This window comes from Vombatus ursinus, unplaced genomic scaffold, assembly GCF_900497805.2.
Source record: "Vombatus ursinus unplaced genomic scaffold, bare-nosed wombat genome assembly UNPS02014818.1, whole genome shotgun sequence".
NCBI lineage: Eukaryota > Metazoa > Chordata > Mammalia > Diprotodontia > Vombatidae > Vombatus > Vombatus ursinus.
Window position 1 is genome coordinate 16,570,114 of NW_020954596.1, and position 27,434 is coordinate 16,597,547.

Sequence of the window (27,434 nt, forward strand, 5' to 3'; positions counted from 1 at the left end):
TAATCTAATTAAAAAAAAGAAAGAAGAAAACCAAATTACTAGTATCAAGAATGAGAAGGGTGAAACTACCACCAAGGAAGAGGAAATTAAAACAATTAGGAATTATTTTGCCCAACTATATGCCAACAAATTTGACAATCTTAGTGAAATGGATATATATTTACAAAAATATAAACTGCCCAGATTAACAGATGAGGAAGTAAATACTTATATAACCCCATCTCAGAAAAAGAAATTGAACAAGTCATTGATGAATTCCCTAGGAAAAAATCTCCAGGGCCAGATGGATTTACATGTGAATTCTATCAAACATTTAAAGAACAAGTAATGCAATACTATATAAACTATTTGGTAGAATAGATAAAGAAGGAATCTTACCAAATTCTTTTTATGATACAAATATGGTGCTGATACCTAAACCAGGAAGAGTCAAAACAGAAAAAGAAAATTATAGACCAATTTCTCTAATGAATATAGATGCAAAAATTTTAAACAAAATATTAGCAAATAGATTACAGAAACTTATCATATGAATAATACACTATGACCAGGTAGGATTTATACCAGGAATGCAGGGGTGGTTCAATATAAGAAAAACTATCAGCATAATCCATCATATCAACACCAAAACTAACAGAAACCACATGATCATCTCAATAGATGCAGAAAGAGCTTTTGACAAAATACAACACCCATTCCTATTAAAAACACTAAAGACCATAGATATAAATGGAGTCTTCCTTAAAATAATAAATAGCATTTATCTAAAACCTTCAGCAAGCATAATATGTAATGGGGACAAGCTAGAAGCATTTCCAATAAGATCGGGGGTGAAATAAGGATGTCCATTATCACCACTGTTATTCAACATTGTACTGGAAACTTTAGCTTTAGCAATAAGAGAAGACAAAGACATGGAAGGCATTAGAATAGGCAAAGAAGAAAAAAGCTCTCACTCTTTGCAGATGACATGATGTTATATTTAGAGAATCCCGGAGAATCAAGTAAAAAACTACTTGAAATAATAAACAACTTCAGCAAAGTTGCAGGCTATATAATAAACCCACATAAATCATTGGCATTTCTACACATTACCAACAAAGCCCAACAGCAAGAGATAGAAAGAGAAATTCCATTTAAACTTACTGTAGACATTATAAAATATTTAGGAATCTACCTCCTGAAACAAACCCAGGAACTCTATGAACACAATTACAAATTACTTTTCATGCAAATAAAATCAGATCTAAATAACTGGAAAAACATCAGTTGCTCATGGGTAGGCCGAGCTAATATAATAAAAATGAGCATTCTACCTAAGCTAATTTACTTATTCAGTGCCATACCAATCAAACTACCAAAAAATTATTTTATAGAGTTAGAAAGAAGAATAACAAGATTCATTTGGAAGAACAAAAGGTCCAGAATATCAAGAGAACTAATGAAAAGAAATTCAGAGGAAGGTGGCCTAGCCACTCCAGATCTTAAATTGTATTATAAAGCAGCAATCATCAAAACTGCTTGGTACTGGCTAAGAAATAGAGTGGTGGATCAGTGGAATAGGTTAAATATGCAAGACTCAGTAGTCAATGACTATAATAATATATTATTTGATAAACCCAAAGACCCCAGCTTCTGGGATAAGAACCCATTCTTTGAAAAAAAACTGCTGGAAAAACTGGAAAAGAGTATGGCAGAAACTAGGCGTAGATCAAAATCTCACACCATATTCCAAAATAAAGTCAAAATGGGCTCATGACTTAGACATAAAGGCTGATACTATAAGCAAACTGAGAGAGCAAGGAATAGTTTACCTGTCAGATCTATGGAGAACAGAAGAATTCATGACCAAACAGGAGATAGAGAACATTACAAAAAGCAAAATAAATAATTTTGATTACATTAAATTGAAAAGTTTTTGCACAAACAAAGCCAATGCAACTAAGATTAGAAGGAAGGTAGAAAATTGGGAAAGAATTTTTACAACCAGTCTCTCTGATAAGGGCCTCATTTCTAAAATATATAGAGAATTAAGTCAAATTTATAAGAGTACAAACCATTCTCCAATTGATAAGTGGTCAAAGGATATGAACAGACAGTTCTCAGATGAAGAAATTAAAGCCATCTATAGTCATATGAAAAAATGCTCTAAATCACTATTGATTAGAGAAATGCAAATCAAAACAACTCTGAGGTACCACATCACACCTATCAGAATGGCCAACATGACAAAACAGGAAAATGATCAATGTTGAAGAAGATGTGGGAAAATTGGAACACTAATGCATTGTTGGTGGAGTTGTGAAATGATCCAACCATTTTGAAGAGCAATTTGGAACTATGCCCAAAGAGCTATAAAAATGTGCCTACCCTTTGACCCAGCAATAGCAATTCTAGGGCTATATCCCAAAGAGATCACACAAATGGGAAAAGGACCTACATGTACAAAAATATTCATAGCAGCTCTTTTTGCGGTGGCAAAGAATTGGAAATTGAGAGGATACCCATCAATTGGGGAATGGCTGAGCAAGTTGTGGTATATGAATGTGATGGAATACTATTGTGCTATAAGAAATGATGAACAGGCTGACTTCAGAAAAACCTGGAAAGACTTGTATGGTCTGATACTGAGTGAAGTGAGCAGAACCAAGAGAACATTGTACACAATAACAGACACGTTGTGTGATGACTAATATTGATACACTTAACCCTTCCTGGAAATACAAGGATCTAAGACATCTCCAGAGGCCTTGTGATGGAAAATGCTGTCCACACCCAAAGAAAGAACTATGGAAGCCAAATTGTTATTTTTTTTCTCTTCTGTTGAGTTTTGTTTCCTCTCTCTGATGGTTCCTCCTATTGGTTTTAATTTCTACTTACAACATCACTAATGTGAAAATATGTTTGATATGAATGTAAATGTATAGCCTATATCAGATTGTGTGCCATTTTGGGGAGGGTGGTGGGGAGGAAGGGGGAGAAAAATTTTAAAGTCAAAAGCATATGGAAGTGATTATTGATAAATCAAAATAAATTAATAAAAAAAAGAAAAAAAAGGAAAAAAAAATACAAAGTGGAGGTTCTGAGAAGAATTCACCAATGGGAGAGGGGGGCTACCCGGGTAGAGGAAGAAAGCAGCTGAATCTGTTTTCATAAGATCGAAAGTACAAATTATAGGATCTGAATGATTAAGCTTACTTGGCAGAATCTATTACATATGAAACACACTTTGGGGCGTGGTGGAGGTTATAAGAAACATTTGGCAGAATCCCTGTCCTTGAGGAGTTTATGGTCTTTCTGAAGAGAAATATCTAAGACATATTTATCACTTGGAGAACAAGCTTTATCTAGTATGCAGAGTCTCCAAAAGACATTACACATAAGGGGCAGCTAGATGGCACAGTGGATAGAGCTCTGGCCTTGGAGTCAGGAGGACCTGAGTTCAAATCTTACTAGCTGTGCGACCCTGGGCAAGTCACTTAACCCCGATTGCCTCACCAAAAAAAAAAAAAGACAATACATATGTTATTCATTTGAACCTCACAACTTCCCTGGGAGGCATATGTTATTATTACCCCCATTTTACAAATGAGGAAAATGAGGCAGGGAGGGATTATGACTTGTTCCGAGTCACACAGGTAGTATCTGAGGCAGGTTTCAAAATCAGATCTTCCCATGTCCAAATTCAATATCCCCTCCATGGTTCCACTTAACTACCTAACTTTCCCCAATCTGGTACTTATTACACTGTCCTGGATTATCCTCCTAATACACCAGTAACTCAATCCAAATAAACATTAGCTCTCTGACCACATCCTTCATCACCCCTGGGTCATGGTTTCTAGATTTGTGATAACAAAAAATATTATTTTAGTATTATATTAATAATCAATTCTCTCTTTTTGCTTGCTCATTCATAGCCCAGGCAGTATCTCAAGGACATTACTGACCTTGCCCCAAAATTTACCCCACCTAAACCATCTTATCTAGATGAAATTCTTATTGTAACCCAACCACAGTTTAACTCAGGTAGGACTGGGTGGAGAACAGATTCTTTTGTAAAGATTGCCGGAGGCAGAATAATCTGAGAAAGGGCTGACATGATCAAAATCATGTCTCCCAACTCTTCATTAGAAAAAGTCCACCTTAATTATAATATTCATTCTCTCATTGTTAACCAATCAGAGATGATTTTCACCCTCAGGGATACCCAGTTTTCCAGAAGTATTTAAACATTTAGAGACCTCCTTGCAAGGTCTTTGGTTACAAGAGAGACCATTGACCTCAATTTATTGATTATTTGATAACATAATTAATAGATTGACTGATAATTACACAGAAACTCTGTCTCTCAGACTTTTCCATCATTTCAGAGATTACATCTTGCTGCCCCTTAGATATGTCAGGGATATAACTGATTACTGTAAACATCTGCCTCCCATGCACAGTTGTTTGCCTTTCACTAATATTCTCCCACTCTAATGTAAAGAATATTTCTAGCCTTATTGCAAATTATTCATCTTCTTGACTCTACACAATAACCAACATGGATAATTTCTTATATATGGAATGTGATCCTTGACCTTCTTCATCTATTGAATGTCAATTAATTCTTACCCATCCTTAAAGTCTAAAATCAAATGCCATCTCATCTAGAAAGTCTTCCCTGATTCTCCAAGCCATTAAGGACTGTCTCAGTAAGACCTCCACAGCACTTCATGTTTTTCTTCCCTAGGGTACTTGTCATGTATTACCCATGCACTCTAGTTTATGTCTTGTGTCATCCCTTAGCCTTGCCTGACTGTGACCTCCATGAGGTCAGGGACCCAGGCTGTTACAAACTTTGTATCTCCTCCTATTACCTAGTATAGTACACTGAATATAATAGTTGCTTACTAAAAATTTGCTTAATTGAATATTTATATATCTTTAATTTTTTTTAAATTATCACTGCCTAATGCTTCCCACACAATACAGAAATATGCTCCTACAAAAATTATGATTCAAATAACATAGTATGTTTCTGTAATGTGTGTTTTTTTAGTGAAACAATCTGTGCTGTACCAAAAAAAATTGTCAGTGTTGGTTTCAGAAATAAGAGACTCAAAAGTCACAAAGAAAATGACAATTTTTTAAAAGTAGATTTTGGATGTTATATCTGATGATAGAGACTGAACTGTGATTTTAGTGATCCAGGAAGCTCCTAGATGAGGAACAGTCCTCAATCAGTTCCAATTAATGCTTTTAATCTCTGCCATTTTTATTCTTAGTGAGTTGCCTAGAGCACTAAAACATGAAGTGATTTGCATGTCTGTATTTTGTGTCAGTGGCTTGGAGCCTAGCTCTCTGCCCACTCTGCTATGCCTCCTTTCATCTAATGAGAACACATTCCCAATCAATGAGGTCAAATGAATGAGGCTTTTTGCTAGCCTTTTAACTGAGCAACATGGAATTATAAAATATTAGAGATAAAAATGACCTTGAGATCACATAGTCAAACTCCTATATTTTATATTTGAGAACACTGAACTCCAGCAAACCAAAGTGACTCGTTCAAATCAAACTTGTTTAATTGGTGTTTAAGAATTCGTTGCCTCAAGGTGAAGACCAGAGGATCTCTCCCATTAATAAGTTACATGGTATTGTTCAATCTATGTTTTGCAGCTGAAATTCTGTTTAACTCAAGAAACATTTATTAAGCATCTATGGTGTGCCAAGGACTGTACTAACCTCTTAAGATACAAATACAAAACTGTCTTCCCTCAAGGAACTTACATTCTTCTGGATGGTTACAACAAGTGCATGGCCAAGTAAAATTATGTACACAGAGTCACTTCCGGGATTATGAAGAACACCAATAAGTGGAGGAATGAGAAAAGGCCTTGTTAGAAAGGTGGGCCCTTAGCTGAACCTTGAAGGAATTATGAGTGGAAGAGGTGAAGAGGGAGAGCATTCTAGGCATGAGAAACAGCTTGTATAAAGGAATGGAGATGGGATCTGGAATATTAGATAGGGGGAACAAGTCACTTTGGCTAGAGAATGTACATGAGCAGGAAATAATGTGAAATATTTGGAAAGAGAGCTTGGATCCCAGGTGACGAAGAGATTGAAATGCCAAACAAAGCTAGGGAAAGGGGAGTGATAGATTTGTGCTTTAGAAATGTCAGTTCAGCAACTATGTGGAAGACAGGTTAGATAGAGGAGGGATACTTTGAGTCTTCAAGATAAGTGACTACCAGATAGGTGAATTTTTACTGAAAAAGTTGGGCTTAGATAAAGAGGCCCTGAATTCAAACTCATCTCTGCCTCAAACTAAATGTATAACTTTGGGTTCTGAGCCTGTTTTCTCATCTGTGAAATGGGAACAATAACAACAATAATCATAATATAACCAATCTCACAAGGTATTGTGAGAAAAGTACTCTGTAACCTAGAAAGCCCTGTAGAAATCTGGGCCACTGCTATTATATATCTCAGACAATAGACTATAGACTGGCCTTGTTGTCTGTGTTAAAGAAACCTTCCCTCATCACTTCTGTGAAATCTAAAAGTCCATCAGGTCTCTGCTACCTGTGTGGTGCTTAGTTGCATACTACCTTGTGATTTTTATTTTATTTTTATTTCTATTCAATCCTTATATTGTTCAGTTACTGTTTGTGTATCTTGTTCATGAACACATAAAAATTTAGCCTCTATATTCTGGTGGCTATTTGCAATCCATATTGGGTAGAGGAGCTCAGGTGGGGCTATAGCTTGAGAGTAGTGAACCCACCAATATCTCTTAGAGAGCAAATACAGCTGTGTGCCTTCTTCCTACTCTATGGGTGAATTAAAAACAGAATGCAAGAGGCTGAATAGCAAATTAAGTCCCTGGGAAATTTGCAGTGATTTATAGTTACTGTGATCTGGGATGAGCAACAAAACATTGAATCTGAAAAAAGAATTTTCTCCATTTGCCACAGGAAGTTGTTTTCAGGGGTATACGTGTTTTTATTCCTGACCTGGTATCTTCCTGGCCCTGCCCTCCCCTTTCCTTAAATTCTCTTCAGTTGGGGGGGCCCCCCCCCCCCCCCCCCCCCGCCATCTTCATTGTTCTCTAGGCCAATGACTGACTCTAAATGGTGATAGACAAGCCTGAATGATCTTTCCTATATCATACTTATCCTGAAGCATATCTTCACTATACCATATGGAACCTACTAGTGAATTCTTCTCTCTCCAACAAGATGGTAATCAGTCAATCTAATCATCCATCAATAATAATAATGATAATGACTATGATTTAAATAGTGCATTAAGGTTAACAAAGCATTTTCCATACATGTATGTGTATATGATTATGCATATATATATGTGTGTGTATATGATTATGTATCTGTGTGTGTGTGTGTGTGTGTGTGTGTATGTATACATGCAGCTAGGTGGCACAATGGATAGAGCACTGGGCTTGGAATCAGGAAGACTTTTCTTTCTGAGTTCAAATCCAGCCTCAGACATTTACTAGCTGTGTGATCCTGGACAAATAACTTAATCCTATTCACTTCAGTTTCCTCATCTGTAAAATGAAGTGGAGAAAAAAATGACAAACCACTCCCACTCCAGTATCTTTGCCAAGAAAACCTTAAATGGGTCATGAAGAGTCAGACACAGCTGAAATGACTAAACGACAACAAATTATACACACACACACATATATACATATGTAATTTTATGTATACACATATACATATATATGTATTATCTCATTTGATCTTTATAACAAACCTGTCAGTAAGTGCTATGATTATCCTCATTTTACAGATAAGAAAACAATGGTTGAGAGGAATGACTTGCCCTAGTCACACAGCAAGCATCTGAGGTGATGTTTGAACTCAGATCTTCCCAACCCCAGGTCTAGCACTCTATATAGTACAGCATCTAGCTGTCTCATTTTAAGTACTTACTATTTGCCAAGCACTCTGCAAACATTTATGAATAAATAAACAAAAAACCCAAAAGGAAAACAATCCCTGACCTCAATATTTTAAATTATATGAAGATAAGGAGTAGGCAGCATTCTCCTTTATATGGAAGTATCTAGCACTATGCTGAGCACCCAGTAAAGCCTCAGTAAATGCAGTGGACAAATGGCAATTTAAGATTTGCTTTCTTTTGTTGTCTTTATTCACAGGGTTGTTCGGGTGTATCCACCTCAGATCCACAGACGGTCCTTTTCTTTTTTTGTGGACCTTCTTCAGGCCAGCTTAATGATGATCATCTGTTCCCTTTTGACCAACTCATCTTTTCAAGAGCAACTCCAGAGCTGCAAATTAAAGAGTCATTTCCTTTCTTGGAGAAGTCCATAATTCCTTTGTTAATGCCCATGGTTGTCCCTCCTGCTCCTGGAAGTCTTACTGTTCTAGAAGATTCTTTCCAAGAAGAACTTCCTCAGAGCCGTGTGACTCATGGGCTCCAATCCATGCATGTCCCCCAAGTCCCTATGGAGCCATGTTGGAATACTAATGAGACCCAAAACAGTATTGATAATCCACAATCTCTTTTGAGAAATGGTATTTCTGGAAAAGACACAGGAATGCCTTCAAAGACTCTTAGCCAAAGAGTAGGAGCTATAGAACTTGAATTAGAAGAAAAGCAAGAAAAATGGTTAAAAACCCAGGATATACTTCCACAAAATGGAACAAACAAAAAGGAAATCTTGGAGTGGGACTTCAGTGATGTAAGTGTTCTAGCTAATGAGGCAAAATGTTCAAAACATGTGGAAGAAGAGAAAGAAAAATATCAGTTCCAGAAACCCAACTGCTGTCCTGATCGAAGGCAGAAAAGTCAAATTTCAGTGGCACAGCATGAGGCAGAAACTCAAGGGGAAAGACTGGATCTCCTGGAAGGAGTGATGAAAGGAAAGTCAAATGTTTGGGCTTTCCAAAAGCAAATTCAGGAAAAGAGCCAAGAAGATAGTTCACCAGATGAGTGTGGGAATCTCACATTAGTAGCTAGAAGGAACCAAGGATATTTGCCAAAGGATGCCAATGTACTTGAAGAGAAAGTAACAGGACTTAGGAAAGACTCTAATCCAAATGAAGAAAAACAAATAGGGCTCCAAAATATTGATGCCTGGGAAGAAAAAGATAAGTTGTTTGAAGTAGAAAAGAAGAAAGGAATATACTGTCATGAAATACTAGATCTAGGAAATGATGGTTATGGCCAATGCATCCAGAAAAGACATGCTTTTGAAAAAGAAAAGGACAAGTTTTTCTCAGAGAAACAGACATGTTCTCAATTCAATAGAGAATCACCATTGCAGGATGAATCTTGTGAAAATGAAATATTGGCTACCGATATAGGGAGCAGCAGATATTTTCTCAAAATTAATGAGCTAGAGAAAGAGGTGGTGAAGCATTTCCAGGAAATCTTTGCTTTGGAGGAAGAAAATGAGAATTATCGACAGAAAATGAAGCAATTAGAAGAAGAAAACTGGAGGTACTCCCAACAGTTGCAATCCTTAGAGGTGGAGGTGGACGTTGATACTCATACCGCCTCAGCAGATGCAGATGATGGAACAGATGTTGATTCTTCAGAAATATTAGAAGGAAAATCTGAGAAGGATGTTGTTGAGAGTATTAAACTTAAAAAGGGCAGGGACATTAGAACAATATTTTCTGCAGGGAAGAAAAATGAAACTCATTCTAAGAAATTGCCTGATTTGAATGAAGTGATTCTAAATTCTCAATTGGCCATGTTTTTGAACAGATTTCCCCTAAAAACTGAAGCACACGAAAGCATGAATAGGTTTTTCCAACTAATTTCTGATATACAGACAGAGCAAAACCAAGTTTTCCTTGAAATAACCAAATTACACAGAGATCACAAAATATGCAATAATAAAACATATGCTTTAGAAAAAGAAAAAGAGAGAAATCTGAAAAGGATAGCTGAGCTTGAACAAGATAAGGTCAATTTGCTAGAAAACTTAACTCAGCTAAGAAGTGAACTAGACCAATACTTGCAGCTAATTTCAGACCTTGAAGACTGCAATGGGAAAAGTTATGATAAAATTTCTGACCTGCAAGATGAAAATATGACCCTGAAGAAGAAGGTGGACAATATTCAGAAAGCAATGGCAGAAAACATTAGGGAAGCACAGGAAGTGACTGAGAAGGTTACACAAGAAAACCAAGAGCTGAAGACCTTGATAGCTGACCTTAGCATTGGTTACAAAGATGTAATAAAAGATCTAGTGCCAGGAATACAAGACATGATGCAAAGCCTGAAGGAAGAAAATGAACAGCTTCTCCACAAAATACATATTATGGAAGGGAAGGCCACATGTGAAACAAAGGATATCAAACAAATAGCCAAAGAGAATGAGCATCTAAAGGGACAAATCCAGAAGCTATTGGACAAAGCAAATGTGGTAGATCAAGGAATTCAGGTAACTGACCCCTCAGGCCAACCAACAAGAGATGAAGGATTGTCTTTGGAGGAAGCATCTGTTTTTGATAAAGGACGAAAGCAACACCCCATTTACAATGAAATGTATCAGTTCCACATGGGCTATAAAAGACTGAAACCATTTTTAGTGAAGGAGAACCCTGAGGTTTCCACTGTCACCCAAGATCCCTCTAATGGGTCAGAAGATAAAAGGGTAGATTTTGAAAAAAAGAAAAAAAAGGAGAGTTTGTCTGAATTCCACAATCGAACACATGAATCACTAGCCAGTTCTTCCCGGGTAAGTGGACTTTGAAGTATATCACACTATCACTGAACTAGAGAACTTTAGAGCTGCTTGTGACCTCAAAGATCTTTCAAATCTAACTCCTCTTTAAAGGGTAGCCATGGGGCAGCTAAGTGGCACAATGGATAAAATACCTGCCTTGGAGCCAGGAGGACCTGAGTTCAAATCCAGCCTTTGACACTTAACTAGTTGTATGACCCTGAGCAAGTCATTTAACCCCAATTGCCTCCAAAAAATACAGTACCAACGCAGCCAGCACATAAAGTCCCTCAAAACAGGGAAGTCACTCATTTTCAAGGCAGCCCGTTTCATTGCTGGACAATCTTAATTGCTAAGAAGTATTTCTTTATGTTAGGCCAAATGCTGTCTCCATGAAACCTGCACACATGTTTCCTAGTTCTTCCCTCTGATGACATAATCATAACTAGCATTTGTATAGTGCTTTAATGTTTGCCCAGGGTTATGAAATCCTTGCAAATTATTATCTTAAATGTGTGAAGGAAGGGGGCAGCTAAGTGGTGCAGTGGATAGAGCACCGGCCCTGAAATCAGGAGGACTTGAGTTCAAATTCGGCCTCAGACCAAACACTTGACACATACTAGCTGTGTGACCTTGGGCAAGTCACTTAACCCCGATTGCCTCACTAAAAAAAAAAAAAGTGTGAAGAGGAGGACTGAGCTAGCAGTCAAAAGCCCTGAGCTTCTGCCCTATCTTTCCAATTTCCTAGCTGTATGACCTTGGGTAAGTCCCCTCTTTGGGCCACTATTTCCTTGTATATTAAATGAAGGTTAAATGGTCTCTAAAGTCTGTTTTGAGACCTAATATTCTATAGTTCTATAGTCAATATAATGCCGTGGGGAAAGCACTGGGTTTGGAGTCGGAGTGGAGACTTGCATGCTGGCTCTGCTGTAAAAAATGAACTTTAGAGGTACGGCATTGGGTGGCAACAGATACTCGAGAGTTCATGTGAACAAGATTGGGGAATTTTAACTAATCTCAAGTTAAAATTTTCCAGTATTCTTGTGTATTTTTATTTATAAGAAGCTTTAATTTAGAAAAGCATGAAAAATCTCTTGCCATGCAGTTTCTCCTTTGCAAGAGATTTTCAGTCTGGCACTGGGCAGATTTCTGCATACAGCAAAGCCACCATTGCTAAAAACAACCTAAAAGTGCTTATGTTGCCTTCTCTTCGTCTTATCATTGGCAGCAAATGCTCATCCTTTAAGCCTGAGTTTCAGAACAGAATTTCCTTCTGACTTGGAATATCTTAGAATTGGATACGCCATTGAACTTATATAGACGCTAAAGTGTCTCTTCCTTCTCACTTATCCCCTTTGTTCAGTAATGCTGTTCAATAATGCCTTAACAACACTGTTATCTCTCTCTTCTAAGTTCCCCTCTTCCCACTTACCTAGCCACCAGCCTGGTATGGGCTTTCATGAAGCTTCACCTGTACTTCTAATTCATCTCCTTACCTTAGGATTCTTCCCAGTCTATTTCATCCTCTACTCCACTGCCAAAGTGATCTTCCTCAAATATAGATAAAATCAGGCCAACCCCTCCACCTCACCTCACTATACTCCAATGGCTTCCTGTCATCTTTAGGGTCAAATATAAAATCCTCTGTTTGGCTTTTAAAGTCCTTCACAACCTGGTCCCATGCTACCCTTCCAGTCGTTTTACACATTATTCCCCTCCACACACTCTGGGATCTCCTACATTGGCTTATTTGCTATGTCTAATACATAACATTCCATCTTCCAACTCCTTCAATTTGCACAGACTATCTCTCTCTCCCCCTCCATACCTTTAATCACCCACTCCTAACTTCCCTGACTGCCTTCAAATTTCAGCTCAAATCCTACCTTCTGCAGGAAGCCTTTTTTCTATTCTCTCTTCCCTCTCCTCCAAACCCTTCCCTCGGAGATTATTTTCAATTTACACTGTTATATATGTATGTATGTATGTGTATGTATATATATATATATATACACATCTTGTATATGCATAGTTATTTTCATTTTGAAAGAGTATTTTGAGAGCAATTACGTCTTGCATTTCTTTGTATTCACAAAACTTACCAATTAATTTCTGATATACAGACAGCATAAAACCAAGTTTTCCTTGAAATTATACAGAACTCAAGAAATATGTAATAATAAAACATATGTTTTAAAAGAAGAAAAAGAGAGAAATCTGAAAAGGATAGCTGAGCTTGAAAAAGATAAGGTTAGTTTGCCAAGAATCTGCTTAATCAGTGCATATTAACTGTCCTAAGAAGGCATTTGGGACTGAAACTCCCCTCCCCCTTCCCAGCTAGTGACTCTTGGTATCTTCAATCAGTGGATGATAACGTACCAGGCTTGCTGAACCCCACTGAATAGAGACAATTTTGATTTAGAGAGTGAGATTTAATAAGGCCTCACACAGCATTTGATTTTCACCTTTCTAATTTATATTATTTAATATTATGTGTTGGTACTTTATTCCTATATTTTTAAACTGTAAGCTCTAGGAGGGGCAAGGACTGTGCTTTATCTAAAGCTGTTTGAGGGCAGCAACTTTTTCATTTTTGTCTGCATCTCCAGTGCCTAGCACATTTCCTGGTACCTAGTAGGCACCAAATAAATGCTTATTGATTGAGCAGTTAAACTTTAGTCCTTCCCCGAGCACCTAGTCCAATATCCTTGCTCCCAGTAGCTATTTAATGAAATTTTCTAAATTAATAATTGAATGAATGAGGTATATGGATAAATTATGGGGTAAATTTCTAGCCTAGAAAAAATGCAATTCCATCATGCTGATTTTGGATTATTTAATTAGATTATATATTTGGATTATTATAGTTTGATGATACTGTTCTTAACAAACACCCTAAAAAAAGTCAGTGTGATATCATGGATATAGAGCTATTCTTGGATTAAAGAAGATCTGAATTTAAATCTTAACTATAACTAATTGTGTAATCATAGATAAGGTCACAATCTCCAAGTGCCCTGTGTTACTTTCAGAGATAAATTATAAAAGAGGTGTTGATTTAAATTGGTGGAGAGTGTTTCCACCCTGGGAGTTTTCCATACAAATGAAATTGTGTCTGGATTCACCCCCCCCAAGATACAAACATATTATAAGCATACCTGCAAAAAGAATAAAATTAGATTTCTCATCTATAAATAACCAAGGGCCAATTGAACCATGTTTTCCTCATCTTATACATGTACATCCTACTAGTATTCAGAAGTTAAAATGACAGAAAAAAAGATATCAGTTTATACATATGCAAATGTCCTTTTGCCTAAAGTCTGGATATAGTCTGTCTTATTTGATTAAAGTCTGAGCATTTCTGAAAAGGCCCGTAGGATTTAGAGGCAGAAAGTAAGCAGTAGAATCTAGACATGAAACTAGGTCCTCTGACCCCAAGTTCAGGGATCTTTCCACTTGACTCCACTTAGGAATGGCAGGGTTGACTCATTTCATTTCAAGTCTTTATTTCTTCATATGTTTTTGACAAGGTGGCCCATGTATTATCCCATTTACCATCTTCCTCTGGTTTCCTCTTCTCTGAAATAACAGTGACAGGTAATCTGTTGTGGCAAAATCAATGGACATGGAATCAGGACACCCAAATTTGAACCCTGGTTTGTGACCTTTGGCAAGTCACTGCACTTATCTGGGTTTCATTTTCTTTTTCCATGAACTAGTAGGGCAGCTAGGTGGTCCATTGTATAGAGTATCAGGCCTAGAGTCAGGAAGACTCATCTTTCTGAGTTCAAATCTGGCCTCAGACACTTACTAGCTATGTGACCTTGGGCAAGTCACTTGACCCTGTTGGCCTCAGTTTCCTCATCTGTAAAATGAGCTGGAGAAGGAAATAACAAACCACTCCAGTATCTTCACCACAAAAACCCCAAAGGGGGTCACTAAGAGTCAGACGTGACTTAACAATATTGAACAACAACAACAACAACAAATCTATAAAATAAGGTTGGACTAGATCATCTTTAAACTCTTGTGTAGCTCTAATATTTGACAGTTCTATACTCAAAGTTTTTCTAACTTGGCAGGAGCTTTCAAGAACCTAGAGTCAGTCTCAGGTCCTGGAGGAGGGAACAAATTGTATTTCCTCATCTGTAAAATTATAATAATACTTTTATTCCTATCTCATAGGGTTCTTTTGAGGAAAACATTTTGTAAAGCTTAATGCATCCTACAGACATTAAATGTTATCATTATCGTATATAAGACACTTGTAATAAAACTTCTCCACATTTGACTAACCAAAAAAAAAAAAATTAAAGATAAGAGAAGTGAAGGGCAACCTTCACTAAATGGTCAGAGCTCAGGCTTGAACCCATGTCCCTCTAAACCAAAAAGATGTCATTAATGGTTTAATGTCAACTCACAAAGATTCAAATCCCACCTCTGACACTTAATACTTGTGTGACATTGGGCATAACCTAAACATCCTGGTATCTATAAAATGAGGAGTGTGGGCGAGATGACCTGTGAGCCTCCTTCTAGGTCCAAATCTGTGAGTCAGTGATATAGAAGGGATATTTGTGCTCAAGCCCAAGTTGGACCAGATGGCCCTTAAAGTCCCTTCCAACTCCACAATTCAATAATTCTGAAAAAAAAATAATTCTACACTGTCCCCAGTGTCCCGTATTTTTTCTGCTACATTACAGCAGCCTCTCTGTCAAAGTTCTGCTAGCTTCCCACTCTAAAATGGGGGCAGCAGTTTCTCTCTGCTGGGAACAGCATAAGGAAGTCTTATCCAGTCTTTGCCAAATGGGAGGTGGGGTGGAGAAATTGGAAATACCATGGAAATACATAGATGTTGTTAGTGATTTTATGAAATTCACCGACAGGTTTGCAAATTGGTTTTGTGAATCCATTAATTTTATCCATCTGTTCTTTGCCTGGGATCAGATGGTAAAACTAACTCCTACACAATACGAATTTCAAATAAACTGAAAACTCCCAAAGCAAAATGATTTTTTTTCATGCAATTTGTGTTAAGTTCTGCACTTTCTTTTTAACTAGAAATGTGTGTAGTCGAGTGGGCAGCTGGGACATGAGGACAGAAATTGAATACAAATCTTTTTAATCTTTCCCCAAATGAACATTTGTGTACATAGTGCAAGCAGAGGTCCCCATGCATGTGTCACACACTCACATCATGAGCTCATTATCCAGGTACAGGCATATTCTCACACCACCTTTCTTCCTCTAACCCATGTTATCCCTGATCAATTTATCCAGCAGTTCCTGGATTGAGGCAGCGATTATTCTCTGAGTTGCTGTGCCTTTCTGTGACTAACACTTGTACATACTCTGTGCCACATTAAACTCCATCTAGCTGTGTAGATCCACCTTTTGCATGCATATCAAACCAAACTGATATCTGGACCACCCAGGGAGTTGTCATTTTCTGATTTATCAGTCTCTTCTTTTTCCATTTCAAAGTTTCACTCATGTTCAGGAAAAAAAAAATGATTCAGATGCTCATCTGCCAGGTGTCTATTTTGCTTCACTTCTGTGATTTGTAGGATATCAAAGTTCAAGGGGACCTTAGATCATAAAATAGAGAATATCAGTGCTGTATGGAATCTTAGAACAAAAACCACAGAATGTTAGAGCAGAATGACATAGAACATGGAATGTTGGGATTATAAGGGGTGTTAGACAAGAGAGCATGTAATGTCAGAGTTGGAGGGGAAGTGAGTTGATAGAACACAGAATACTAGAATTAGAAGGGACCTTAGACCATTTAACATGGAATGTTGGAGCAAGAATGGACATTAGAGATTATTTAATCCCACCTGTTCATAACAATGGTCGAAGTAGCTCACGTTCATATCCTACGCTAAGATTTACTGAGCACTTTCCTTGCCCTGTGGATAGACTGAGGTTCAGAAAGGATGATGTTTCCTTGAGCTCAAATAGCTAGTTGTTGGCAGAGTGGGAATAGAATCCAAGGCTTTTTTATCCAGATTTGACATTCTTTTGAATACAACATTTCTGACACAGCAGAAAACTTTTATGAAAATGTCTCTCACAGGTTCTAATACTCCAATAACTTTCTTTAGAAAGTGATCAAAGCTCCTGATTTCCATGCTGTACATGGATAAAAATGTGTGTGATATATTTTCCTTTTGTTCCTTACTGAAACTATTTCTGAAGAAAGAAGCCTTTCAAATAATGCCTTCTACCTAAATTATATAGTTTTCTTTTTAAAAAAAAAGAAAGAAAATATAAATCACATTGGTATAGAGTTTTTCGTTCCACCAAGGGAAGACAGGTCAGAATTGAAATCTTAGATGATATAGAACTGAATGCTTGATTGCATTATTGTAAGCATCATGTCTTTCAAATGTGGATAAGCAGAATTTCCTTTTAATAATATTCATGAAGTAACAAAAATTTCTCATATGATTATTTTATGTTCTATCTTAAACTTAGAGGGAGAATATTATATTCTCAATGTCTTAGGAATCACTAAAATTTCCCTTAATTTTCATTTACTGCCTTGCCATTTTTCACACAAAGGCAAATATCTCTCAGAGCTCTCAATGGCTTATCAAATTGAGAGTTAATTTCTTTAGTGTCTTTTCCTTGAGTGTTTGTTTATTTAGGACAGCTTGCTGGAGTAGACAGCACATGGGACAGCAATTTAGAACACCTGTGTGTTAGTCTCCTCTCTGTTACTAACTCACTCTGAGACCATTGGTAGTTACTTTACCTCCTTGAGCTTCAATTTTTTCTCTGTAAGGTTAGGAGGTTAGGGCTCTTGAATGCTATATTTATTATCAAATAAGACAGTATTTTTAAAATGCTTAGCTCATTGCCTGAAATATAGTAGGCACATAATAAATGCATATTCCCTTCTTCTCATCCTTTCCAAGGAGGTACCTAGGTGCAGGGGAATAAGTGCTAAATTTGGAGTCAAAAGATTGGGTTCAAATTTTAGCTTTACAATTTCCTACCTGTGTAGCCTTAGTTAATGCACTCTACATGTCTGGTTCTCAGTTTCTTCCCCTGGAAAATAAGATCACTTGACTCAATGGCCTTTGAGGGCCCTTTGCAGCCCTAAATCTAATCCTGTAATTCTTCAGCCCACAGTCCTGACAACATAGACTCTTAGACATGTAGATCTACCACCTAGTATGTTTCTTCTCCTGCACATACAACACATGTCCATCAAGCTTCTGTTTGAACATTCCACTGACAGGGAGCTCACTACCTCCAGAGGCAACCCACACATTTCTGGTCACCTTCATTCTTTACAATTTCTTTCACATAGTGAATTTCCCTTTGTTGCACTGACGTGGTTTACCTCTTCCCTCACCTTCCTCTCCCCCGCTCAGAATCAGGAGGGCCTCAGCAAGGAGGAGATATGAGAAAGTCAAAAGGGGGCTCAGTTGTAAAATTCCTGATTAGCATCACTTGAAGGAACCAGAAAGGCTCCTAGAGGTCCACAGCAGCTCAATGGTACATGACCTACAACTTAACCCCACAGAAGACTTCTCTGGAACACAGGAAAAGCCCGCAGAGATTTCAAGGCATAAACACATGGGCAGTTTTCTTCTTCCTCCTCCAATTTCAGTTCAAAACCATATTGATCAGAACTGAAGGCAAATGCATTTTACTAGCTCTGATTAGGTCCACACTTTCCAAATACGCTTTCCTCTTCCAAATCCCCTACTCTGAATCAATAGCAGTAATCAAAACACTACCATTGTCCATAAGGTCTTCATTTTGTGCTCAGGCATTCTTATACTAGTAGTGATTTTAAGGGGCTTATGGAGGTATCCTTTCTGACTGAATTAATCCAGCAATGGGGAATGATTGTCCGAGTCAACATGTTTCCCTGTCATGTCCTCATTTCTGGGGTAATCAACAAGATGGAGTTCAGATTATTGCCCACGATTGTTGTTTGTTCTTTGTTCTTAAAGAGGACCAATGACATCAGGAGGGTGAAGTCTTAAGTTGGAAGTGAATTGAATTTAAAGTGAGGCAGAACTGTGCAAAGTCATCAGCCTCCCTTTCTCCTCCAGGGTCTTCTGAGTCCAGTGACAAGACATAGATCAGAATGACTAGAGATGACCCTGGATGCAATGGGAGACCTTGGCCCTTTTAAGCTAAGGTCTTTCCCAGGTCTCTGTCTGAGGCAACACCCATTTAGTGATTTAAGGCTTGGTAAGAAAGGAGGCAAAAGATGGCCTAGTTTTCCTACTCAAAAAAAAAAAATTGAACCGGGAGGTAAAGACCTTCAGGGTCTCTGGCCAGATAGTTCTTTTACTTCCAAGCATAGTCTTCTTTCAGTTATACTCTGATTCCTTCCCCTAAGACCCTTTAGTAAAGTCTGCCCTAGTTGGGAAGGGGTTTAGTAATAGTTTCAAGGAATTTAGAGAGTAAATTGGATTAAGTAATTTGCTAAATGATGACTAGGGTGTCCTTGGGGAGTGGATTAGTCTTCTGGAGGTAGGTAGCCTATTTAGAGAGAAAGTATACATTTAGAAATTACCTCTGCATGTAAGTGTGGGGGGGGAGAGTAGAGTGAAAAGATTATGCTATTTGATAATGAATTATTTGTGGACTTGGGTTGGGGCAAAGGTTCCCAGCTAGGACATGGACTGGCTATGAGCAAATGATTGTGCACAACTGATTTAACCTTATATTCCCCATTAGTAAAATGGAGATAGTAATACATCACCTACATCAGGGTCGTATGCCTTGCAAAGTGTATACAGGGTGTCTCAAAAATTCTAATGCTATTTTAAGCTTTGTTGTTCAGTCATTTCAGACTCCATTTGGGGTTTTCTTGGCAGAGACACTGGAGTGGTTTGCCATTTCCTTCTCCAGCTCCTTTTACAGATGAGGAAACTGAGGCAAACAGGGTTAAGTGACTTGCCTAGAGTTCCACAGTTAGTAAGTGTCTGAGACCAGATTTGAACTCAAGAAGATGAGTCTTCCTGACTCCAGGACCAGCAGTACTCTGTGCACCATGGCGCCACCTAGCTTTCCTGTGGTCTTAAGCTACTGACTGAAGCTTTAAATAGCACTAAGCATTTTCCAGACCTTTTTAAAATATGAACATTATTATTCCTATTAATAAAAAAATTCTGTTCCTAAAAAACCTCTTCTATACTGAGAACTTTTGAAATCCTTTCATTTGGGATTGAAGTTGTTATCCAAAGCTTCCATGGGGTCTTATTCATTTGTAGTTGGAAGAAACCTCAGAAGTCACTAGTCTAAGCCATAGCTAAAGTAAGAATACCCTCTCTGACATCTGCAACTAGCCTGTCTGAGGCTGTAGGATCTTGGGTAAGACATTCTTCTTCTCCATGTCACAATCTCATCATCTGTAAAACAAAGGGATTGGACTGGTAGAAGTCCAATGGTGTAAGATATAAAAAAAAAAAAGTTCTAAGCTCCTGGCCATACAAAAATAGGCAGCAGGCTGGATTGAACTCATGGGCCATCATTTGCCAACCCTTAGATTAGATGATCTATTTCCCAAAGCCCCTTCCAGCTCCATGATAATCTGTGATGATTTGATGTTTGATTTAAAAGTTAATAATTGTTTTCATTATTGTATTATTATAAATTAAATAGTGTTTGATATTTGAAAACAGAAAGTAATTAGATTCCTAGGCCATGTTCAAACCCAGCCTCAGATACTAACTATGTGATTCTGAACAAGTCACTTAACCTCTGTCTGCTTCAGTTTCCTCAGCTGTAAAATGGGAATAATAGTGCCAGTCTCCAGGGGTGTTGAGGATGAAATGAAATAATAATTATAAAGTGTTTAGCATAGTGCCTGGAACATAGTAGGCTCTTAATAGGTTCTTATCCTCTCCCCTCCCTTGTTATTATTGTTATTTATTCATACTGTTTAATTCTATCATCTCCATAGCTCCGAGATATTGAGAACATTGCTCCACAAGAAGAATCCCAGGCCAGCAGTAAGCTTCTGCACCACCAGGTATTAACCCTGAGGTCCCAGCTCAGAGATCAGGCTGCCTTATACAGTGAACTGCAGGCATCTCAAAGTGAAACTCGGTACCTTCAGGGCCAGCTGAGAGAAAAGGTACTGTTGTTTCTGGCCCTGTCTTAAAGATTGTTAGTCCTCCTGGAGAAATTTTGGCCAGAGAATATCATAGATTTTCAGCTTGAAGAGACCTTAGGACATAGAGAACATTAGGCTTAGAGTACATATTTTAGAAATCACTTAGTCCAAAACTCTCATTTCATAGATTAGAAAACTGAGACCCAGAGAGGGAGGTGATTTGCCGTTTGAATTCCATCCCCAGGTGCTTGGGGAGCAAATGCCCCTGTTCTGGGGGCCAGGTATTTTCCATTTATAGTATGTACATGAAGAAGCCATGTGGAGCTGAGCACCATGCACTACTCCCTTGGAAGTAGAACCATTACTAGCATGGGGAGAACAAGGCTTTGTCTTGGGTGCCAACACTTCCTCCCTATGGTAATCAACATCCAGGCACCATCCCATGCAGCCCTCTACCAGCCCCTGCCATCCTAGGCTGTTGCCAGCACCCCCACAATCCCACTGCCCTGATACCTTTATCCCAGGGCTACCTCCCCCCAAATTCTCACAGGGGCTAGGTTTGGGATCACCTTCCTTCCAGTCCAATTTTACCCTGGTCAGCTATTCCCCTACCCCCAACTATTTTTGCTCCAGATGAAAAAAAAATCCTCATTCCACTTGGACCCAATTGGCCCACAGGTTACCATTATGGTTCTCTGTAGGGCAAGGTTGCTTTGAGAATAATCAAGATAATCCATGCCTTGGCTCCATTTCAGATTGAAGAGCTCAGAAGGAGGAAAAATGAAGTGAACTTGGCTGTGACACCTCTCAAGGTAATCAACCTGTGATTGATCTGGTCTTGACTAACTGTACTTATAATTGGATTACCATTGGACACTTTGAATGACTATTGGTCTCCTACTCTTTCTCTTGGCTGACACATACATAGCACACTCTTCTCATGCAGAGGAAGGAGAATTATAATCAGTGGAATCCAAGGACTCCAGTCTTCATCTGAAGTCATTAGATATGGTGGAATCGTTTACTTTTCATCACTCCACTGCTTCCCTTGACTGATCTCTGATATAAAGGGGCAGTGGAATGGGGTAGATATCATCTATGAGACATATGCAATCTTGTTCTTGAGGGCATGTTCATCACTGATGCATATTACAGCCCCTGTAAGGCTTGGTGAATTGTCTTCCCAAGTAGCTATGGCTGAAAAAAAAAGATCATCTCCTTCTAGCCATCTTTATGCATGCCCAGCATCCTTGCACTTGGCCCGGCTGGCCCATAAATACCAGGCACACGGTTTATTACTAGGCCCACGTTTGAAGCCTTGCCAATTTCCTAAGAGCTGCCAGAGTTTGGGATGCATTGGCATAGCCTTCGAGAGCTCTCAAAGAGTCACCTTCATGCTTGAGGGCAGGCATTGTGGTGTTTTTGTCATTCTGTCACCAGTGCCTGTCACAGGGCCTGCAACATAGCAGGTGCTTAATAAATGCTTATTGACTGGTTAATTAAATAATTGGTGATGAGACATCAAAGGAGAATGTTATATGGCTAGATGTAAGGGGAAGCAGTGTGGTCAATGGAAAGGATTTAGGATCAGAGGACTGATGTTCAAATCCTACCTCTGACACTTATTATCTACATCATCTTGATAAGTCACTTAGAATTCTGTGAAATTTGGTTTCTTCATCGAAAAAATGAGAAGGTTGGACTAGATAGCTTTTACGATCACCACCAGCTCTCAGCCTCTGACATTATAACTTAGTTTCAAATTCTGGCTCCATCACTTACTATCTATTTAACCTTGGTTGAGCCACAAAACATTTCTGAGGGCTTGGTTTCTTCATTTGTTGATGAGGAATTAATCTCCAAAGCCTAAGTTTGAGAATATTTTAATCTCATTACTAAAACTAGGAGCTGACATTTTTATGACAATTTATGATTTGCAAAGATTTTTTATATACTTCTTGTTTGCTCCTTGTAACAATGCAGTGAGGTAGGTAATATGAATATAACCTTATTGTTGTTCAGTAATTTCAGTCGTGTCTGACTTTTTATGACCCCAGCTGAGATTTTCTTGGCAAAGATACTGGAGTGGTTTGCCAGTTACTTCTCCAGCTCACTTTACAGATGAGGAAACTGAGGCAAACAGTTACGTAACTTGCTAAGGGTCACACAGCTAGTATGTGTCTGAGGCTGGATTTGAACTCAGGTTTTCCTGACTCCAAGCCTGGCTCTCTATCCACTGTGCCACCTAGCTGTCCTAACGGTTACTTACTTGTAGATAATTAGTAGGTCCTCCTTTTGTAGTTTAGGAAACTGCACTTCAGGGCAGAAGGTTAAATGACTGACTAACAGTTGGCAAACTGTAGTGATATGCTACAAATCTTCATGACTCCAAATCCAGTATTCTTTTCATTCTACCATGCTGATATCAGGAGATTTGGTTTCTAGTCTTTCCTTTTCCAGGTACTGTCCATGTGCCATCAAGGAAATCACTTGACTTCTCTGAGTCTCAATTTTCTCATCTGTAAAAAGAGAATAATAATCCCTTACCACATGGTTGTTTTTAAGAATCAAGTGATATAATATATTTAAAGTGGTTTGTAAGTGAGCTATCATTTGAGGGGCAGTAAAATGGTTCTCTAATATGGTAGGATTTTAGAAAGTGGTAAAGAAATTCCTTGAACAATATTATCTTCCTATTTCTGCTTCCTAATATTCCCCATATATATGTATATATATGTATATATATGTATGCATATATTCACAGAATACAGTGTTAGAAGAAATCTTTGACACTATTTCATCTGGTCTTCTTTTATATAAAGAAGAAATTTGGGTTTCAGAGAGGCCAAATCTCTTGACCAAGGTCAAACAGCTAATTAATGGTAGAGGAATGTTGGAACTCTTGTCACTTTATTCTAATCTAGTGGACTTTTCTCTTCTGCCTCCTCTGTAATGACATTCTGCCTCACTAATTCTGTAAAAGTTAAGTCCTCATTACCAGGGCAGTGTATACCTATTTGGTAGCTGAATACTTTTTTCCAGAAATTTACTTCTCTGTATATATCACCCTGTTGTCACAAATGGAGAGCAAAGCCCCAATAGGAAACAATCTAGAAGGGGTGAATTATGATGAAGAAGGGAAACAAAGGCAGGTCAAGGCACCAGATGCTGCCTTGCCCAATATATGGCTCCACAGTGAAGGTTCTGGAGTCAATAGATGCCTGGGGAGAGAGGCAGTGGAGGCAATGTCAGTCAGCCTTTACCTACTTGATTCTTTGGCAGAAGAGGAGTCTCTTTCTTAAGGTTCATCTTATCACTTCCTAGTGATTAGATTTGTCCAAAAGTAGAAACAGCTGCCTAAAGAGGTGGTAAGGTCCATGACTGGAGGTCTTTAAACAGAGGCTGAACAATCCTATGCCAGTCAAGGGGACTTATGTCTCAGGGAATATTACATAGCCTCCAAGGCCTCTTTCTAGCAATATGATTCTAAGAGATGTTGGCTGCTTTATGTTATTAGTCACACACACTCCATAACTATTTCTGCTAACTCTTAGATTGCCATTAGAGGGAGCCCATACATAGTCATTCGGGCTTGTACCTGGGCTTCTAATCTCCAGTTCCGTAATTATGGTACAATCAGTCAATAAGCAATTTATTAAGTATTAATAGATACCAGGCACTCTGCTAACTGTTGGGGATACACAAAAAAGCAAAAACAGTTCTTCCTTCAAGGATCCCATAATCTAATAACATGTAAATAATTAATAAACAAATAACATGTAAATAACAAGACATATACAGCATAAATAGAAGATGGTCTCAGAGAAAGGCATTATGTGAGGGAGAGAGAGAGATAAGTACCCAGAAAGGCCTCTTGCAGAAGGTGGGATTTGAGCTGAATTTTGGAGAAGGTCATGAAAGACAGGAAATAGAGATGAGGGTGAGGAGGGAAAGCAGTCATCTCCATTTTCTAAATCTGTGCCTTTTCACTCTCTGTCTTCCATGTCTGGATTTTCTCCTCCCTCATCTCTATTTCCTTGTTCTAATACAGATCATTTCTTCTAAACTCAACTGGGCCTGGAATGGTATCAGTGTGGATGAGCTCTCCAAAGATGCAGATCACAACCCAGCATTCCTATCCTTACTAACCAATGCTTGTCCATGCCTTCCCATTGGTTTGCCTCAGAAGGTTTATCTGCTCAACATACTTGGGAGCCTTCCTCACTTTCTGTTGCTATCACAAGTTTATCGGTGGAACACATGGGCTATTTTTTTTTTTTTGCTTTGCTCTTTTGTATTTCTAGTTCTATTTTCTTTTTTTAATTGTGCAATTCTTTGGTGTCATCCTTCAGATAATCTTCATGGTTCCTTATTTATCATATGTTACAACCTGATTACATTCAGCATGTGTCTTTCTCTTTTGCTTTCTCTATTATACTCATTTTAAAAGCTTTAGACACTCTAGTGTGCCATGACTCACAGACATATAGCAACATATGGTAAAAGACAGAATCTGTCTTCCAAGGACCAGTCCAGCTAAGTGCAGAGAAGCTTTTTATCATCAGGCTGGCCTCCTGGTGATGAATCCTTTGGCCATGACAACCCATGAAACAAAGAAAAATATGACATAGCCCTCAGTCCTAAGGGACCTATTACCATTCTGCAGTGATGGTGGTGAAATAGTAGAAAGGGAGATAGAGGGTGTGGAGAATACACACCATTACTTGAAAATAATCTCACAATTCCATAGCATTTAAAAAGTTGCAAAGTTCCTTCTTCATAACTAACCTATAAAGAAGGGAGTACAAATACAGTTATACTCATTTTTACAGATGAGGAAACAGGTTGTGATTTTCCCATGATCACGTGGGGTTAAATGATTGAGTCATGATTAAAACTCAGGTCTCATGATTCCACGTCCAACATTCTATCCAGTAAATCAGGTACATTATGATGTGATGTATAAAACCTTGGTGTGAAGATGAATTAGACTTTTTCTCAGATATAGCAATGAATTCTCCTGCCCCTAGCATCATAGACATTTGAGCTTTGATGCGAGCTTTGAGTAGCCACAAAGGATCCTTTTTTCGTTTTTGTCCCTATAGGCAAAAGTGGCTTCCTTGGTTCAGAAATGCCGGGAGAGAAACAACTTGGTCACTCAGCTGGTGCAGGAACTGCACAGACATGGAATTGAGAACCTGCAGCTCTCACAGGCAGCAAGGACCTTGGTGGATGATGTTGCTGTGGCCGCCTATGCATCTACCTTCATGTCTTCTGACCCCAGAGAGGTAAATGCCATCAACTCCATTTGTCTCACTGACATTTCCAGCCATACCTTCTACTGCATCCCTCTGTACACTTTTTCCTTCATCCAAACTGAAAGATTCTTGCCAGCCCAAGTGCATTTGTCCAAACCTCATATTTATTTCTAATATTAATTTCTGAAAACATTTAACAGCTTTCTCTATGCCCTGTTCTCTTTGCCTTGTTCCTCAGCTGATGCCCCTTCATACTGGTTCATATGTGAACGGATGTTTTTACATTTTCCCCCTTCAACTAGAATCAGCCTTTTACTAGCTGTATGATCTGGTACATCTCCAGGGGCTTCTCCATTGTCTACTAAAGGAAATGTATGCTCTTCATCCTTTCATTTGAAGCCCTCCACAGTCTGGCTCTAATCTACCTTTGCAGCCATGTCTCATGCTATTTCCTGTATTCATTTCACCTTCTGAGCTAACTGTACCACTCCCCACAGCCCATCTCTCTGCCCTCCCTTCCACCCCCATCCTTACTTTCCATATCTGAATTTTGCTTCTACTATCCCCAATAACTTAGAGTGGACTCCCTTCCTCCTCTTCAATTTCTGCCCAATAAAATTCCATCTCCATTTTCTTATTCTTCCCCATTCTCCACCTATTCAATTCTCCCTTTCCTTCTAGGCTCAATTCAAATATAACTTCTTCTATTAATACTTCCCTGATTTCACCTCCCCCACCTCAAACTGAAATCAACCTTTGGCATCTTGGATCTTTCTTTTGCACTAAACACAATCTCCACGGTCTCTAATTAGATTGTAAGCTCTTTGAGAGCAGGCTTTGTATCATATCTGTTTCATTCCATTGTAACATATATCATTTCCTTAGCACTCAGCACATGTCCTTGAACACTTATGGGTACTTAAAAATTGTTTGCTGAGTTGAATTATTTTGAATGTGAGCTTTCAACTTGCCCTGTTTTCATATCCTTTCAACAGAATGGGCATTTACTGTAGGCTCAACACTGTGCTAGGCTTAGAAGGAGGAAGCACACATTCCCAGTAGCTGGAACCACAATGCATATGAGCAACCTAGAGCTTTGCTTTGATTACTCCAGTGAGTTATTTGAGCTGTCTAGATCCTAAGGAAAGGGGGCTGACTCTAGCAGCCCCAATCTGATTGCTTTCCTGTGAAGTTTGAGTCATGAGGTGACTGAGTCTGGAGAACTTTATTGGCCCCTGAGAGGTAAGATGACACACAGCAGAGAGGGGTGGAGAGTTACCTTGACTATTTTTCATTTGCCATGAGTCTTTGGGGTACATTTTATCTATCTATCTATCTATCTATCTATCTATCTATCTATCTATCTATCTAT

At 38.4% G+C, this 27,434-nt stretch overlaps 1 protein-coding gene across 1 annotated transcript in view; it reads left to right on the forward strand.

Annotated features, from left to right (window-relative positions):
• Nucleotides 1–27,434, forward strand: part of CUNH4orf50 (chromosome unknown C4orf50 homolog) — a 109,555-nt gene that overhangs the window by 25,812 nt on the left and 56,309 nt on the right. The window contains exons 7-11 of the mRNA XM_027836606.1: nt 8,171–8,755; nt 9,302–10,726; nt 20,652–20,825; nt 21,560–21,616; nt 25,910–26,092. Of these exons, the coding sequence (XP_027692407.1) occupies nt 8,171–8,755; nt 9,302–10,726; nt 20,652–20,825; nt 21,560–21,616; nt 25,910–26,092 (2,424 nt within the window). The remainder of the gene's footprint in view (nt 1–8,170; nt 8,756–9,301; nt 10,727–20,651; nt 20,826–21,559; nt 21,617–25,909; nt 26,093–27,434) is intronic.